This window comes from Lampetra fluviatilis, chromosome 35 (genome assembly GCF_964198595.1).
Source record: "Lampetra fluviatilis chromosome 35, kcLamFluv1.1, whole genome shotgun sequence".
In the NCBI taxonomy this organism is placed as follows: domain Eukaryota; kingdom Metazoa; phylum Chordata; class Hyperoartia; order Petromyzontiformes; family Petromyzontidae; genus Lampetra; species Lampetra fluviatilis.
In genome coordinates, this window is record NC_136309.1 from 12,228,108 (window position 1) to 12,246,035 (window position 17,928).

The 17,928-nt window shown below is 47.8% G+C and overlaps 1 protein-coding gene across 1 annotated transcript; it reads left to right on the forward strand.

The window, feature by feature from the left end:
• Positions 1-7,557: 7,557 nt before the first annotated feature.
• On the forward strand, positions 7,558-15,808 carry MPV17L (MPV17 mitochondrial inner membrane protein like). Its single transcript, XM_078873044.1, has 4 exons — positions 7,558-7,924; positions 10,448-10,518; positions 13,136-13,165; positions 15,383-15,808. The coding sequence occupies exons 1-4, from the start codon at positions 7,591-7,593 to the stop codon at positions 15,569-15,571; spliced, it is 624 nt and encodes a 207-aa protein (XP_078729170.1). The 5' UTR covers positions 7,558-7,590; the 3' UTR covers positions 15,572-15,808.
• Positions 15,809-17,928: the final 2,120 nt, after the last annotated feature.

Here is a 17,928-nt window from a genome sequence, read left to right on the forward strand (position 1 = left end):
TAGCCAGAGGCATAGGGTCTACACGAGACGAGTGATGCGTGTGTAGCCAGAGGCATAGGGTCTACACGAGACGAGTGATGCGTGTGTAGCCAGAGGCATAGAGTCTACACGAGCTAAGTGAAGTGTGTAGCCAGAGGCATAGAGTCTACACGAGCTAAGTGAAGTGTGTAGCCAGAGGCATAGAGTCTACACGAGCTAAGTGAAGTGTGCAGTCAGAAGAATAGAGGTCACACGTTGTATCGTTGTATCGTGACAGTAGTCAGAAGAATAGAGACCACACGTTGTATCGTGACAAGTCAAGATTTAATAAAAAGTGTGTTACCCGTCAAGGAGTTTCCTGCCGTCATTTCCAATACTTCACACGCGTTCTGCTACTGCTGACAGTTGTATTTGGGATCATTTTAGTATCATGCTGATTATTCATCCTGTGAGGACTATGGTAATAAAATCAAAGATTTACTCGATGAAGGTACCTACCTTAAAATTAAACGAGACCCAACCAGCACCTTGGAACGTGAAACAATGGCAATCGTTGCCAAGTCATCAATTCCCAAGGAAGAGTGATACCTGATCAAACCAAGGGCATCAAAACCACCAAGACTTTATGGGGTGACAAAAATTCACAAAACGGATGTGGCGTCATCTGGTCCAACACCAATGGAGACTAGGCTCTAAGAAAAGCTGTCTCGGGTGGGGACCAATCAACTTCAAGGACAGTGCATATCATTATCAGAGTTGTTTCTTTTTGTTTGCATTTTGACTGCTTGTGTTTTAGTTATTGCAAACATGATGCCTTGTATAAAGGTGTCAGTTTTGTACCAGTTGAAAGGGTAAAAACCTAAGGAGCGAAACAGACTTCTCCACAAATCTGGCTGTCCCTGATGAAGCTGTTCTAATTACTGGTGAAACGTCGTACTCAGATTGTCAATGTTGTGGCTTGGCTCTCCAACACACCGGTGTGCTGTACTAATGACGAATTGGCATGTTCTGTTTACGTGACAACCCTTACTAGTTGGCTGTGTCGGGTGGTGGCGGGTTTTAACGACACATTTATATATTTACGCGATCTAACCCAAAAAACCTCTATTATGGATCTTAACACCTGTTTTATTGCCATAAAGGGTAAAACCTATTCTTATTTTTCATATTTTGATACTGAAAAAATCACTGTTATCCATATGTTGTGGTGCAACTTACGACAGAGGCAGGTCTTGGTTGGAGCTCACTCCGAGTTTATTAAGGGCTTACACCTAACAGGGGTTACAAGCTTACGCCTAACAAGAACCCCCTAGCCCAGGGGTCTGCAACCTTTAAGACATAAAGAGCCACTTGGACCCGTTTCCGAAGGAAAAAAATAAACTGGGAGCCGCAAAACCATTGCAACATTTAAAACAAATATAACACTGCATATATTGTTTCTTACCTTATTGCTATATACAGGATCGTGCAGTCAGCTGTCAATCTGAATAAAAAAAGGACTTTTTCACTTAACAATGTAAAATATATTTTTGCAAATTAATAGCTAAATTACCTGGTTAATGGGATTTTTGCTCCTGAACCTCAGTGCACAGTGTCTGCACATCAGGGCTGTAAGACGTCACCTTCATTTTCACACAGGCTTGCAAGCTGTCATCTGTGAGGCGTGATCGATGTTTGTTTTTAATATAGTTCATGTTGGAGAAGACCTGCTCACATACATATGTGGAGCCGAAGATCGACAGGACTCCAAATGCATACTTTTTCATGTTTATATAAGTGTTGGGGATGGCATTCCATGTTTCGAATACAAGTTTGTCCTGTTTGGGAAGGTTTTCAATATCACTCCATTTATGATTCTGAGCCAGAATGGCCTTCTGACGGGAAACATCCTCAAGAGTAGCGGTCAAGCATTTGAACTTGGACACCCATATATCTTTGTCGGCTATATCGGCCAGTTCCATCTCAAGATCAGGTTGACTTACACCTGCAAATGCAGTCATATTCAATAGGGATGGATCGATCGCCAGGGGAGTGACAGGGAAGGATAATGTAGTTTTTTCCTCTCTGAACTCACAGAATCGTTTCCCAAACGAACTTTGCATTGTGGTGATTGCAGACTTGAAATATTCCAAATTTATCGTATCATGACTTTGTTTGAACTCTCTCAAAGAGGGAAAGTGAGACAGTGTACCTCTCTGTAAATCTTTGACAAACACTGTCAACTTGCGCTCGAATGCCAAAACCTCCTCCAGCATGTGCAGGGCTGTGCCTCCTTTCCCCTGAAGGGTTGTATTTAGCGTGTTTAGATGTGCTGTCATGTCTACCATAAAATGTAAATTTTCCAGCCACTCTGGCTGTTCCAGCTCAGCAAAGGTGAGCTCTTTGCTGCCCAGGAAGGTTTTTACTTCTTCCAAACATGTGACAAAGCAACGGCAACGTTATTGCCTGTCACCGGGTGGGCAGTGTGGAGCGGAGCGGCGACCTGTCAGCAGCGGAAACGCCAGAGCAGGTGTCACAGTGCGCCTCCTCCCCTCGCTAGCATCCGCCCCGGAGCCGCGGTCAAGGTTCAAAAGAGCCGCATGCGGCTCCGGAGCCGCAGGTTGCCGACCCCTGCCCTAGCCTATAACTCCCCAGGGGACAGGGTACTGGGAATCCTAACTCGGCTCTCCTCCCTGCACCAGCCTGGGGCTCAACCAACTTCGGCCGGTCGGGTGGAGTAGCCTCCCTTAGCCTCGTGTGAGGATCACCTACCCCGGGTCCCAACTTGTACCCTCTCCTGATCTAGGCTCCCTCGACGACATCACCTCCCATCACCATTCCCCCGAGGTCCGCCTGACACCACGTTCTGCCCCTTACTCTCTCGGAGGGCGAGAGTGACGTGACATCCCCACTACTCCTCTACACATACATAAATACTATAAGGTCTAGGTTAAGCATGTGAAAAATGGTAATGAAATTATGGTAGTTCATGCTGAAGTATTGAACCTCAGGATCATTCAGGACAACAACATATTTATATGTGTAGTGCAGGAGAACCACGCGGAGACAAGGAATTCTATAAAGGCTGTTGCCGTTTAATAAAACACCGTTACACTCGACATCCGACGCTCACACCTGTGTGGGTGTACTCTATCTCGGTCCTTTACCCCGGACACTGAATACTATTTGGGTCCTCTCACTTGTCTGCCCGGAGTGGGGGTTCAGCCAACACCACTCCGCGATGAGGAGAGGGAGACCCTCTTCCCGCAGACCCTTCACTGAATACCTACGGACCCTACCCTCGGCTATCCCCTTGGATATCCCACTCGTCTGCCCGGAGTGGGGGTTCAGCCAACACCGCTCCGCGACGAGGAGAGAGAGACCCTCTTCCCACCGACCCTTTACTGAATACCTACGGACCCTACCCTCGGCTATCCCCTTGGTTATCCCACTCGTCTGCCCGGAGTGGTGGTTCAGCCAACACCGCTCCACAACGAGGAGAGAGACCCTCTTCCAGCCGATCCTTACCCCGGCTCCCTATGACGACCACGCCTCCATCACGGGGCCCCCCTTAAGAAGCCATTGGGCGGCTCCTCCCCCCAGCTCGGCTCCGCCCATGTTCCCGAAGGTGCTCTCCAAAGCCCCTTACGTAGCCCGTGACATTACGTCATTCTTGACTGTCAACCCGCTCGCACCTCCTTCTGCTCGCCCCCTCATTGATTACTCACAATACTCCTCTACATATGTGTAGTGGATTCAACTGAGTCGCAGATATACCTCTTGGAGGCAACACATATTTATTAATACCAACACATAACACAAACGGGTTACTGCCCCTTCGCCAGATAACCTATGGTGGTGGACCACCAGACCAAATACGCTTGTTACTGGGAGTAGCTACAACGGACAGGACCCGGGCTGCAGTCCTCATCCACGTGTTGGTGACTTCTTCTTGGATGTAGAACGTAGATCGTAGATCTTCAGATGACGGCAGCAATGCTGAATCCCGGTCCCCTGTGGGGATCTGGTTTATATGCTGCTGGGTCATGGCTGGCCCCGCCCTTGGCCACGACCACCTTCGAGAAACCTCGGGTCATCTCTCGATACTTCCCGTAGGATCTACCCTGACACGTGACCACCCCCAAGCCCCGACCCGGGGGCCCTTGTATACATCTTACTGGTCACGTGCATTCCAGGGTCAACCAGAGTGCCATGGCCCAGGTTAACTTCATCCCATGGCTGACACTTTCACACTCCCTTCTGCAGGAGTCAGCACTGCATGCCATGTGTGGTGCCATTGCGCTATCACCAAGCCCCCCCTAGGGCTGGTACTATACCCACATACGGGTGTCCGCAATGACAATGCATTGCACGCCGTGCCTCGCTCAAGCTGGCATTCCACCGTGACATACACGATGTCGCTACATACGTGATGTCTGCGATGTGAGTATATCGCACGCCGTGCCCCTCTAGGGCCGGCACCACACAGTGACATCCGCGATATCCTGGGGGGGGACCCAGTTCAGATAACTGCCAATATGTTGATTGTGAGTGGGAACAGAACCCAGCAAACCAGGCTCAATAGAAAAGGGGACAAACAAAGACAAGAACACACGTGCTACAGACACACACCACATCTAGGGGCCAACTTGTATGAGTCGATAGACATCACAAGGGCAATTAAGTGGGTCTTTGTTCACACAAGTCTTGGCATGACCTCCGAAGGGAGGAAGTATTGCAGGGTTTATGACATCAGGCACCGGGATGTTTGCAGAGCCAGGTCCAGGGGTAAACTTAGGATCACCCAATAGATGCTCGAGGGCGTGATAGTGGGAGGAGCTTCGGGCTCCGACGTGACTTAGGGAATTAATGCAATAAGTTAGAAATGTCTATATAACAATAAACGAAAATCATATTAATCAGTCTTTCAACGGCAGACTCCGAGTGGTGCCCCAAACCAACCACAGTTTGAGCTATGCAACGGCAAAGGCTCCGAGGAGCTAAGAGTTCGACTCTTGCTAAGGGAGACCCCTTAGTGTCCCTGAAAGCAGCTACTATTTTCTTTCATAGTTTTCTTTACATTTTGAGTTACTTGTAGAATCATGGACTCCGAGAAGTCGTGTTGTGATGAGTTACGTGGTCGAGGAAAATTGTTGATAAGCGCCTCTGGCGATAGCGGGCGTGGTGTGCGTCAAGCGAAAACCCATCCATCAAAGAAAATATGCTTAATACAAACCAAAACTCGGAGAGTGAACGCACGCTAAACGGGGATTTACTGTACAGTAGAATGCACTTGTGAGTACAGAACATAATTAGTGGTATTCTTATAAATTATAATTTGTATTAATGAAATAATGTTTACTATTCAGGACAACGGCACATGAATATCTGTGCAAGGAGAAAGACTAAATAACCTGAGATTTGCAGACGACGTAGATCTGATGGGATTCATACGGTAAATAAGTCAGGAAAGGATGCAGGGCTGAGGATTAACGTGGGAAAGACAAAGATGAAGGACATTGAGAAAGAAGTAATACTAGAAAGCAGTAAGATTGTGAATGTAAAGGAATGTGTATACTTGGGAAGTCTACTGACATGGGACGACTGCACGAAAGATAGAAGAGCGAGGATTGCAAAGGAAAAAGTAGTAATGGCAGGATTCAATAACATCTGGAGGAACAAGCAAATCAGCTACAAGACCAAACTGAACATCTTTAGAACATGCGTGTTCAGTACAGCTTTGTGTGCCTGTGAGATTTGAACATAGTAAAAGACTGACAGAGATAGGATATTAGCATTCGAAATGAATTGCGATAGAAGGATACTGGATCTAATCTGGACCCAAAGAGTGACCAATGTAGAAGTGAGAAAACGGTTGCACTTAGAAGTAGACAACCTGATGATGCAGGCAGTGATGAGACGGAAACTGCCACAATTTGGACACATGTGTAGGATGGACAACAGGAAAATTAAAAGTGTGTTGTCCGGAAAAATGTAAGGAGCCAGAAAGAGAGGAAGACCTCACAGAGAATGGCTTGACGACGACGACATCAGAGATTAGTGCCAGAAAGATGTGGCAACTACTTGAGCATAAAAGGCACGAGACAGAGGAAATTGGAAACAAGAAATACATGTGTAGTGGATACCTACGGGCTATCTGCCCATGGATCGTGGTGATGATGATTATCTGTATTATTTTTAGCGCTATTACCGATACCCCTCATATTGCATATACGGGAACGCATCCCCATTAATATATTATGGAATAATTACCCCTTTTAGCGCCGATTCGATTCGGGCTCACTTCTCCATGAGCGCATCTTGAGCGCTTTGTAAGGTCTGCCCGTACATACATAAGCGTGCGTAGCTGTTATTTAAATGGAAAATGTTAAAAAGTGTCCATTCTTTATTCGTCCTTTCAATGTTTTACGTGAATACAGAACATCGAGTGGAGCAATGCATTCGTTGGGAAACCCAGATTTTCATCAGGACCTTCAACCTTGAAGTGCGGGGTAGCAGCTGGTGTGGAGATCAGGCTCTATCTTCTGCTATGTAGCCCAGAGGCAGCCCTCCTGCACCACTGGGGGTTGGGATGAGTAGCGGAGGACGGGGGGCGAAGGGGGTGAAGGGCGAACGCAGGGTCCGAATTCCTGCTGCTGCTACCCGCGATGTCAGCAAAACCTCTCTCACTCACATGTGCACACAGACAGACAAAGATCCCCTGTGTAGCCTTAAGACTGTTGGGGCAAATGTTGTTAGCGAACACCTATGAAGGCCAGCGCGGCACACGAAGGCGTAGATGGCCAGCACCACGCCCGGCCACCTTTGTCTCCCAAGTGCTGATATTTAGACTCCGCACCAGGTACTCACTTGAGGCCGAGTCGACCTAGAGGAGACACAGGACCGGTACAGATTATCGTCACCTATGTTGGCCATGAACGGGAATCGAAATCAGGTGACTGGGTATGTATCGCAGCGCACGTATCACTGCGCCACCGCCCTCAATACACGCACACACGCGCACCATCCCAAAACTTCAGTGGGTCTCCTCTCCCCTCATCCACAGACTGCCGCTTCGCTCTGCATTCTAATAGGTGACTCTTTGATGAAGATAACAGCTGTGCACACACACACACAATCGATCCATTCAGCAGTGCTGAGGAAAGGCACTACACTTGCAAATTCCAGCTACAGCTATATATAGCGGCGGGACGCTCCTCGTCACTGCTGCTGCCATCACAGCGTGGAGTTGCAGCAGTGAGTCTGAAGTGGCTAAGGCGTACATTGGAGTGATCCCGAGGTATCGGTGCCAACTCTAATGCGTGTAGGTCACGTGGGACTAAAACAACAGGAATTCACACGACGACAGGTAAACCCGTATAGGGCTCACTCTATACACATACAGCGCACAAAGTGCGAGGCTCGAAGAGAAACAATGATTCTCTCTCGCCAGGAACAAAGAAAAGTCGAAGATTAGAGGCCGCCAGTGCAGGAGGGCACGAGCACGTTCTACGGACGCGCGAGCCTTCAGTGACTGCGGAGTGTTCCACCACTCACGAGCCGACTAGTAGTTGTGGCGACTCCTCGGGATCTCGCGGAGGCAGAAGGACGCAAGCTGTGCACGGCGCTACCATGAACACCATCGCCACGTGGGTGAGGAGGCATTCGTGGCTGAGCAGCGTGGCCGCCTTTGGGATCCTCTTCGCCGGTGCCGACGCGGTCCAGCAGAGATTCTTGGGACCTCCACCGCCTCCCAGCCACCACCAGCGTCCCCCCCATCACCCCGACGGGGCCCGCACGGCACGGGCTGCGCTGCTGGGCCTCGCGTTCCACGGCAACTTCAACTATGTGTGGCTACGGGGCCTGGAGAGGGCGATTCCAGGGAGTGCGGCGCGGGCAGTGGTGGTCAAGGTGCTGGTGGATCAGACGGTGGCTGGGCCCATCACCATCTCGGCCTTCTTCACTGGTACCCGCTTAGCCTTCGTCAGGGGGCAGTGGGGCGATAGCCCTTCCTTGACACACCATACATTGGCATTCGTGAATAATTACTGAGGAAATGCGTTGAATGTTTGTTTATTAATGTCTGTTCGTTATATGAACAATCTTTAAATTGAACGTCCTAAAGATCCATAGAAGTGTATATGTCCACCCCTGGCGATAACGACTTGCTAACGAGAAAGCATTCCCCAGTGAGCACGAGTCATTGATCGTTGACTGTTGACCACTTCCCCGGTAACGGTCTCCAATTCACAGGCGCCGACTGCTGAATGCTGAACACTCTCCAACGTTCACGAGTCGGCGTGCCTCTCTCACCGCCTAAAGATTTGCAGGCAACTGCTTTGTATTGACCAGAAACGATGGAGAATTCACAAATGAACGTTTAGCGTTCACCAGGAAGCCCTCACCGGTCACTGCCATTCAGTCCAAGAGTCCGATCGAGGCGCCTTGCTTACTCCATCGCCCTTCATAGGGCTCACGGAGATGTCGGACTAGACCAGGGGTCGGCAACCTTTCCAAGCAGAGGAGGAGGAGCCATTTCAACACGTAGACTTTCGCGACCAATATCATCCATAATAGAGGTTTTTGGGTTAGATCACGTAAAAGTAATTACTGGCGAAATGTCGTACTCAGATTGTAAATGTTTTGGCTTGGCTCTCCAACACACCGGTTAGTGCTGTACAAGTGACGAATTGGCATGTTCTGTTTACGTGACAACCCTTACTAGTTGGCTGTGTCGGGTGGTGGCGGGTTTTAACGACACATTTATATATTTACGCGATCTAACCCAAAAACGTCTATGATGGAGGAACCATGTTTTGTGTTTTTGTCTTTGACTAACATCGTTCGAGATTCGCATCACACGCGGAACTATTTGAACACAAACACAGCAGCAGGTATGCAACAGATGAGAAGTTGATCAGGTATGCGTCTATTTAGTTTGTGTCCCAATTTAGTTTCTCTTTAGCAATAGTTTGACTGTTGTACATTTTGTTGTCATCAAGATATTCCATAGTGACCCATTCCATGTCATATTTAATCAGTTATATTTGAGTTTTTACAAAGAAAAGGGCCACGACATGCGCTCTGGAGCCGCAGGTTGCCGACCCTTGCTCTCGAGCCAGTCTCCCTGCTCATCTCCATTGGTAGCTGTAAGCCAGTGGTAGAAGTTCCTGCATCCATCTTTACCCACTCAGCATCCACAGGTAGTAACCGGTGAAAGATTAGTAACCATTAACTGCTTTACCATTCATCATTCAAAGCTTTCCATTCACTGATAATATCTACATATTAATCGAAAGAGATTTTATTCAATGGCAATTTCTTACTGTGTACATGTATCCCCTAAGCATTTGGGGGTGCCGAAGTAGCAAGGTGTTAACTCCCTCGCCTGGTATATAGGAAGTCGTGGGTTTGATCCTGATCCTGACGATGCCTGTATATTTGGAGTGTGCATGTTCTCCCTGTGGTCACGTGGATTTTTCTCCGGGTCCTCCCGATTTTTCCCTCCACATTTAAAAACATGCATTTAGAGTATTTGGCTGATATACATTTTCACATAAGCCACTTTGTTAAGCTATCGTTTGTGATCGCCAGGTCACTTCTGTAAAAGAGTTATACAGTTCAGTGGGCCTTACCTGGTACAATAAACATAGGTTAGGTTAGGTATTCATCGGAAACTGCTTACCATGTATTGTGCCCCCTAAGCATCCACGCGTAGTTTCTGCCACAGTGTGTCACTGAATACGTCTTTAGTCCAAATGTTGGTGAAATGTGCGTGCGTCTCGATCACCAACAACAGAAATAACAACGGGGAAAACTGACAAGGGCCGTGTGCTCTGGAACTATCGTAGAGAGTTGCCCCACTTATTGTAGTTTGGCAGTTCTGAGGTAATGGTGAGGATTCTACATTTCCAAGGAGGCATTCTGTCTATCCCAACCACTGGCAGACTTCTGACAAACTGAAGTCCTGGATAAAAAACATGCCACCTCGCGCCTTGTAAAATAAAGGCTTTACAAGTTAAACGTTTGCCGAGTTTGCAATCATTAATAGTGCAATTGCTTAAGTATCACCGGTTTAATTATGCGTGCAATCACTATTGCAGTGGTCTCCTGTGAAGACAACTGCCTCTGCCCAGATAATATTTCACTGCTGGCTCAAAGTTTGAGCTGAGATACTTTGGGCTGTGTTCTTAGCCACAGCTCACTTCTGGCTTGGCCTCTAATGCGGATCAGTTCAGACTTGAGCCGCATTTAAAAGACGCACGAGCGAGCCGCTCAGCCGTGGCTCGGCTCAGGGTGAGCTCATGAACATCCTGGGCATGGCTGAGGCTGTGTTCGGAGCCAGCTAAAGGTAAGCGTGGCGTGAACCGGCTCACTTGAGCCAGAATCAAGCTTGAGATGATCTGTGACTAAAAATACTGCTCTTCACTTTGACTTGCTTATCTAGTGATTACACCTTTCAACATCTTTTTTTTTGTCTCGTGTGCAGGGATGAGTCTGCTGGAAGGAAAGCCAGACATTTTTAAGGACCTCAGGCAAAAGTTTTGGCCAACCTATAAGGTGTTGAAAATGTCAAATTAAATCACACGCGGCTTCATATCAACATAAGTGTGTGCACATTGACTTCAGTATTCCACAGTAATTTTGGTGATCACAATGCCATTAATATGTATAGTATAACGAGATGTTATAGCCTGGCCAGATGGCAACACGGAGAGCATTTGACTCAATTACATGGTCGTGAGTTCATAATCCTGTCAGCAAATGAATCAACCCTTCATCCCTCCGGGACCATTAAAATAGCTTAAAATTTGTGGGGAGGTCACCAGTATTGCTCATATGGTTAAACTGGTCCATGCCAAAACAATGTGGAATTTACACCAATGGTTCATGGCCAGCAAATGAAAATCCCACTTCCTAAGCTTGTTTGTAAAGAGAGAATTTTCAGCCCATGTTTCATTTTTTATACCGATTACTTTTTCAACAGTCGAGCATTACTCTTTGGTTCTTTCGGTAAAGTCACGTAGAAAGAAAATAAATTAAATAGGATACGATATTCTTAGGTTTTTTCGGTAAAGTCACGTAGGTAAATATTTAAAATTTTAATTAATAAAAGTAAAATAAAATAAAAATAAAAATCACGACGTTTCGATTGCAACACAAGCAATCATCATCAGGTATAAATGAGATAGCAACAAAAAATTCTAACCAGAAAAACTATAGACAGACATATAAGCAGACAGATATCACCAAGATACATAGAGAGAGAGTAACACAGGTACAGAGAGGGAGATCGTCTCTGTGGAGTGGCCTTAAATAGGCAGAGGGGGCGGTGGCAGAGAGATGGAGGGGTTAGATAAAAAAAATTAACATGTCAATGAGTGCGGAAAACGCGTAAAAAACTTAACATGTCAATGAGTGCGGAAAACGCGTAGTAAAGTAAGCTTGAACATTTACCTACGTGACTTTACCGAAAAAACCTAAGAATATGAATCCTTGCAGTCACAAAAGCTTCAAATCTAGAATTGAATAGGATACGACGTTTCGATTGCTACACAAGCAACCGTCATCAGGTAAGAATGAATGAGAAAACAAACCTAGTAAACTTAGAAGTATAATGCAGTACAACACAGAGAGTCGGTTAACACAACAGTCAACATCCTACCTGGTTGATTACGTTCTTCCAAATGTAATAATCCTTCTTGAGACGGCTTCGGAATCAGTCCTTTTTATTTCCACTTCCACAAATACACTTTACTCACACACTCTCCGTTGCTGGCAGACAACGGAGAGAGGGCAGACTTCACACCAAGTCCCCACCGCGCACGTGGCACCCAGAGCCCCCGTACGCGCGTGACCCTGCTATTGTCGTTCCCAAGTCTGCTCTCGATCATTCCCTCTCTCTCTCTCTTCATCCCTTCCTCCATGGACCGCCTTGACCGTTCCCGATGGTTCCCTGTCAATCCCGGGACCACGCCTCTGATCCGGCTCCCCATTAGCTGGGGCCCCGAATGGCCAGGCCAATCACCCCTGCTGACATGCCGTGATCACGCTGGGGCCATGCTCCCTGTCTCAACCCTTATTGGCTACAAAGCAGGACCGGCAAGCCAATCCCCACGTGAACCCTCTATGGCTGTTATTACACAAAGATTGCTAAATTCGTGAGAGAGACAAAACACAGACACGGGACACATAGACCGACACACAAGTAGAGAGAGACACACAGAGACACACAGAGATACACACATGTGTCTCTGCTTGTGTATATATGTGTCTCTGTGTCTGTGTTTTGTCTCTCAAATCTAACAATCTTTGGAAGAACGTAATCAACCAGGTAGGGTGTTGACTGTGGTGTTAGCCGACTCTCTGTGTTGTATTGCATTGTATTTCTAAGTTTACTAGGTTTGTTTTCTCATTCCTTCTTACCTGATGACGGTTGCTTGTATTGCAATTGAAACGTCGTATTATATTATTCTATTTATTTTCTTTGTATGTGACTTTACCGAAAGAACCAAAGAGTAATTCCTGCAGTCACGAAAGCTTTAAGTCAAGTCGAGCATTGTAATAATTTTTTTTTAAATTATCAGAATATGCTAAATTAAGTCGATAGCAGGGACAGTCACATGTTTGGGGGAAGAAAACAGTTAGGTTGGCACAGTCAGCTTTGACCCGTATTTACCTGTTAGCCCAATCGAAATATTGTGAAGAACAGAATAGGTTCAAAGGCTGGATGGCTTTTTTCAAATACGAAGAAGTGCGCACTCACTTTATACACAAAGTCAAAGTGATGTCCTGCTGCTCAAACGAGCATTGGGGCGGTGCTCATCTCCCGTTGACAACTGTGAGCCAGCATGGAAAATCCACATTCCTATGGTGGGGGTGAGTCCCTCCCTAGGGCAACCACTGCTGACTTCTCTACACAGTAGTACTCATTGTCTTGATTCCAGAGGGACGATGGGCTAAGTCAACCATCCACCAGGATTTGAACTCGCGCCTAATTGCGAGCCACGCTACCGCTGAGCCACCCGGCCAGTTATGTCCGTACACCGTGTTCACTGCTCCTCGTGTGAAGTCACGAACCACACTTGCCCCAACTGTATACGAGGCTGTGTGGGAAATCTTTGTCTTTGCAGTAAAATGAACGTTTATGCAATCTTCTCATTCTTCTTGTTGGCAGACGGGCGTTGTTTATTGGTCGGCGATGCAGGTAATACCATCTCCTCTTACCATCATCTGTAACTTATACCTGACAAATACATACCAAGGAGCCCACATTGTACCGCACGTTTGGAAAGCACCACTCTATCTCAGTAGAAATTGTTTCTGGTAGGAACCTCCTGGTTACACTAGCCCACAGGGGATTATTGTGTCCGTCCGTCATGCAGGGAGGGGCTGGGTGGGGAGGGAGGGGCTGGGTGAGGAGGGGCTGGGTGGGGAGGGTGGGGAGGGATTGGGTGGGGAGGGGCTGGGTGGGGAGGGTGGGGAGGGAGTGGCTGGATGGGGAGGGGAGGGTGGGGAGGGGCTGGGTGAGGCTGAGTGGGGAGGGTGGGGAGGGACTGGGTGGGGAGGGTGGGGAGGGGCTGGGTGGGGAGGGTGGGGCTGGGTGGGGGGTGGGAGGGTGGGGCTGGGTGGGGACGGGCTGGTCACCCCATGGTGCCCTTATAAAACTCAACGTTTAACATCACGCCGGCTTGTGCCCGCCCTCACAGTCGGGCATATTTGCGGAATATACTACGCCGCCGTTGACCCTGGCCATTGACCGAGCAACCCAACGTTCCTACCAGCTCCCTCCGCAGGAATGTGTTTACATGTTCTTCAAAATTTCTAATGCATCACATCTTTATAAATGTTTCCTGTTCATAATGCACCAATTCTAAGGAGTCACCAACTGAGTCCCGTTCTACTGCTGTTAACAAAAGAAAATTCCAAAAGCCACTGGCTTTACTGTGTAGTTGTGTTTTGAGGCAGTGTTGGTGATGGCAGCAGTGTTAGGATGCAACGTGATACATGTGTAGTGGCTTTTATAAAATTACTCACACCGACACGTTGTAACAAGTCACCTGTTTACACTTTATTCTTGTACCAGTTGTAGGCACTCCTATAATTATCTATACGGTCACTTATGTGTAACCTCTCCCCACTCTTATCTACCTTCCACCTCACTTATCCTGCACTTGGCAGCTCTGCTCTCAGCGACTCCGCACACAGCGTCTTCGCACACAGCAACTCTACATCTCCACCGCTGCCCTCACCTAAGCTCCCTCAGACCCGCTCACCCATCTGTTCTGGGCGGGGGGATCAGCCAACATCCGCCCAGCGACGGCGTGAGGGTTGAGGTTCCGTTGATGGCTGGAGCGGCAGCGACGAGATGTCTTCACTCTTCGACTCCGGCAACAACTCCCTCTCCGCTCATGCACACACCCTTATATCCCTCTGCTAATTATCCGAGACCTCTCATGCGTCTCTTTATGCTCTCGCCAGGCCGGCGCCTGTCGGCCCATCAATCAACCCTTATCTCCCATCTCCCTGGCAACACCTCCGGTCTCAACGTACACAACCGGTCGACCCAGTTTGCACCTGCTTCGCCCCTTAACAACTGGCGGTTTGTCCGTGCAACCTCATGTTGCACATGCACACCTGTTTGCCATATCCACAGTATGGCGTGTTCATTCACCCATCCGTTTGAATTTTGTTGAGTGTTCATCATCATCATCAACCATGATCTGTCCACTGCTGAATGAAGGCATCTCCAAGTCATTGCCAAACCTCAGTCTCGTAAGGGAACAATCCATCCAGCTCCTGCAAATGAGCCAGTCTCATCCTGTTGTCTCTGTGGCAGTTATCCTCTGGGGTGTGTACCCCTCCTTAGGTTCCCATTCCATCACCGGTCTTGACAATCAGCCATCATCCCTAATGGCGAGCGATTTGTCCTGCCGATGGCCACAGATTTTCTCAGGGGTCAATAGATGTCTCTCGTTTGTGTCTATGCTCTGGGTTTTCATGGTCATTAGTTTTATCCTGCATATTAACCATTCTTTAAAAAAGAAAGTTGCCAAACATGCTAATGCAGGATCCTTTTGAAAATGTCTAAAAGCTATGATCTTAGTCGTGGTTCGGCTTTAGTTTGGACTCGGCTTGGGTTTAAGCCTCTCACTTGCTGTCAAATACGCACGAGTGATATACTCAGCGGTGGCTCGGCTCAGCAGATGGAAATCTTAAGTACGGCTGGGATCATGCTCAGAGCTGGCTCAAGTTGAGTGTTAGGGTTTTCAACTTGCTCTCTTGAGCCAAACCCAAACCTGAGCCGAGCCATCTCTAAGAATTCGGGCCTCCTCAGTGAAGCTTTTCCGAATAAAGAAATTAGTTTGTTAGGTGGCCAAGTTTGCAAGCTGCTGTTACCGATGCCGTGTCCCCTGTCCTGCAGACCATCAACTTCACGCTGGTGCCTCCGTACGCGCGTTCAGTGTTTGTGGGCGTCTGTGCCTTCTTGTGGACCTGCTACCTGTGCTACGTGCGGCAGCACAGCTTCGGGACAGACAGGGAGCAGCAGCAGCACGAAGTATGGGAGTACAAGGAGCAGCACGAGGAGGAGCCAGGAGGTCCGGGGCAGTAGCCACATGGGTAGAGGGATGGGGTTAACCTGAACTCAGGCCCTTGGCCATGCCACACAGGAGAAGAAAAACTCTGCAGCACCAACTCAAGGTTTCTATTTAAAGTCACTCATCGGGTATTATCAATGAAGCGCTGCAGCGAGGCATCTCAACGAGACTTTACATTGTTCTTATTCTGAACAAACCTTCATTCAGTGAGGCTTCTCATTGAGAATGTTCTGTAAAGCACCTTAGTGTAAAGGCACATACAACCGAATCAACTTGAATGTGCCCAGTCACATCATATCTCAGAAGATAAGCAGTGCTGAGCCTTGATTGGGTGGGTGACCACCTAAGTATAATCCAGGGCTTGCCAGGTGTTGTGGGTGTTGGGCTGCAAGGTAGTAGCCAGGAGATAGTAGTGGCGAGTAACCCTCTTTTGAGTGATACTCAAGGGTGATGCGGTGGCGAGATGTTAACTACCTCGCCTGGTATACAGGAGGTCGTGGGTTCATCCCGACCTTTATGCCTGTACATTTGGAGTTTGCATGTTCTCTCTGTGGTCATGTGTATTTTTCTCCGGTTCCTCCGATTTTTCCCTCCACATTTAGAATCAACACGCATTTAGAGTATTTGGCTACAATACATTTGTAGTGCCATAGATGGGCCACGCTTACCGACAGTGGTAGACAAGGTCCATCTGCAAGGGTGCCCTGTACCGCCAAGGGGGGGGGGGGGGGCTGCGGGGGATCTACGATCCCACGCAACGCCACCCCTCGATGGGCAAAGGGGCATAAATGGGGACCTCCCCAGCCGATTGGGACCAGTCGCAGCTCAAGACCCAAGACCAGCCAGCTTAGGACCCTGGACCCCCTCGCCCCACTTGTTCTTGTAAGGGCCGGGACGCTGTGCGGGCCAGTGGTGGGACTCTGGGACTCCCGGCTCTACGTCCTTGTAAGGGCGAGTTCCGAAGAAGCCAGAGTCTAGACCCGCACCTTGGCTGGGTCGGGTCAGGTACCCTTCCCTAGGGTAATTGTAGCCAGACGACCCGAGAGCATAGCCAGTGTTAGGCACGCTAGGAGAAGGCTCTGTCCCTAGGCTGTGTCCCTAGGCTGTGTTCCTAGGCGGTGTCCCTAGGCTGTGTCCCTAGGCTGTGTCCCTAGGCTGTGTCCCTAGGCTGTGTCCCTAGGCTGTGTCCCTAGGCTGTGTCCCTAGGCTGTGTCCCTAGGCTGTGTCCCTAGGCTGTAACAGAGTATCAGGACTGTTGGAGTGTGGTATCGTAATAAAGAAGTTACCTCTACAAGTGTCTCCGGAACCCATTACACATTTACATGCGATAAGACACTTCGTTGAGCTATCATTTGTGGGCAGATCGCTTCTGAAAAATAGCTATATAGCTCAGTGGGCACTTACCTCGTAAAATAAAAAATTGTAAAAAAAAAGGTTTTGAATGTCTGGGTTTTATCTGGGTAGTCTGGTTTCCTCCGACCTGTAGTTAAACAATGCACCAAAGGGATTTGCTACATCTCAATTTAGGCTGCTCTTAAATAAAGAAGTAATTGGCATTCTAACAGCGTTGCTTGGTCAGCATTACTCAAATCCTAGCTGGACGTGCCATGACACGTGTGCACATGCGAAGTCTTAACAAACACTGCGCCTCTTCAGCCAAAGAAGACATCGCTACGTGCCTGCTGTCAATAGGAAGACTTTATTCAAAATTTATTCAAGGCTATTATTCAAGCACTTTGTAAACCGAGCAATCAATGCTGTATACAGTACCCAGATAATATACATTTTCTAAGAAGGAAAACATCCAATTTTATGCCAATTTAAGCTGAGCTTTAAAAACGTAAAAGTAACTTTGGCATGCCTCTAAGAACTTGTAAACATTAACCCATGAACAAACTTCAGACTCAATCATATGTATACACATATTGAACCAAAATGAAAGAAAGAAAATAAAGTCTGCATGGCAGTTATTTGCAGTACCAAAATATAAGGGATATGCTTTAAGTTAACTCACGCTGCTTGTAAATTACTTTAGTGGCCAACCAAGATACAGGCATTGCACATGATAGATGCAGCTGGCATCAGAAATTAGTTCACAGGAAGAATACACATTAAGTAAATCAGCACAGGATACACATACCTCTTCGCTTCACAAGTTCTCACGATTTACCTCATTGGCCAGTTGCATAACGACCCTTGAGCTGAACTTACAGGCGCGTCTCACTTCACGAGCGAGATACGTTCTGCGACAAAAGCTCGGTAAGCAAAAACTTGAGCAACTAAAATAGTTTTCCCACTGACTCCTAACCATTGTTAAAAACTGACCTACGTTTCAGTCCCAACATTTTCCACTCTTGAACAACGTTTTTTA

Coding starts and splice junctions, on each gene's coding strand:
- MPV17L (XM_078873044.1), top strand. CDS start 7,591: ATGAACACCATCGCCACGTGGGTGAGGAGGCATTCGTGGCTGAGCAGC. Junction 7,925..10,447: donor CATCTCGGCCTTCTTCACTG/GTACCCGCTTAG, acceptor TCTCGTGTGCAG/GGATGAGTCTGCTGGAAGGA. Junction 10,519..13,135: donor AGTTTTGGCCAACCTATAAG/GTGTTGAAAATG, acceptor TCTTGTTGGCAG/ACGGGCGTTGTTTATTGGTC.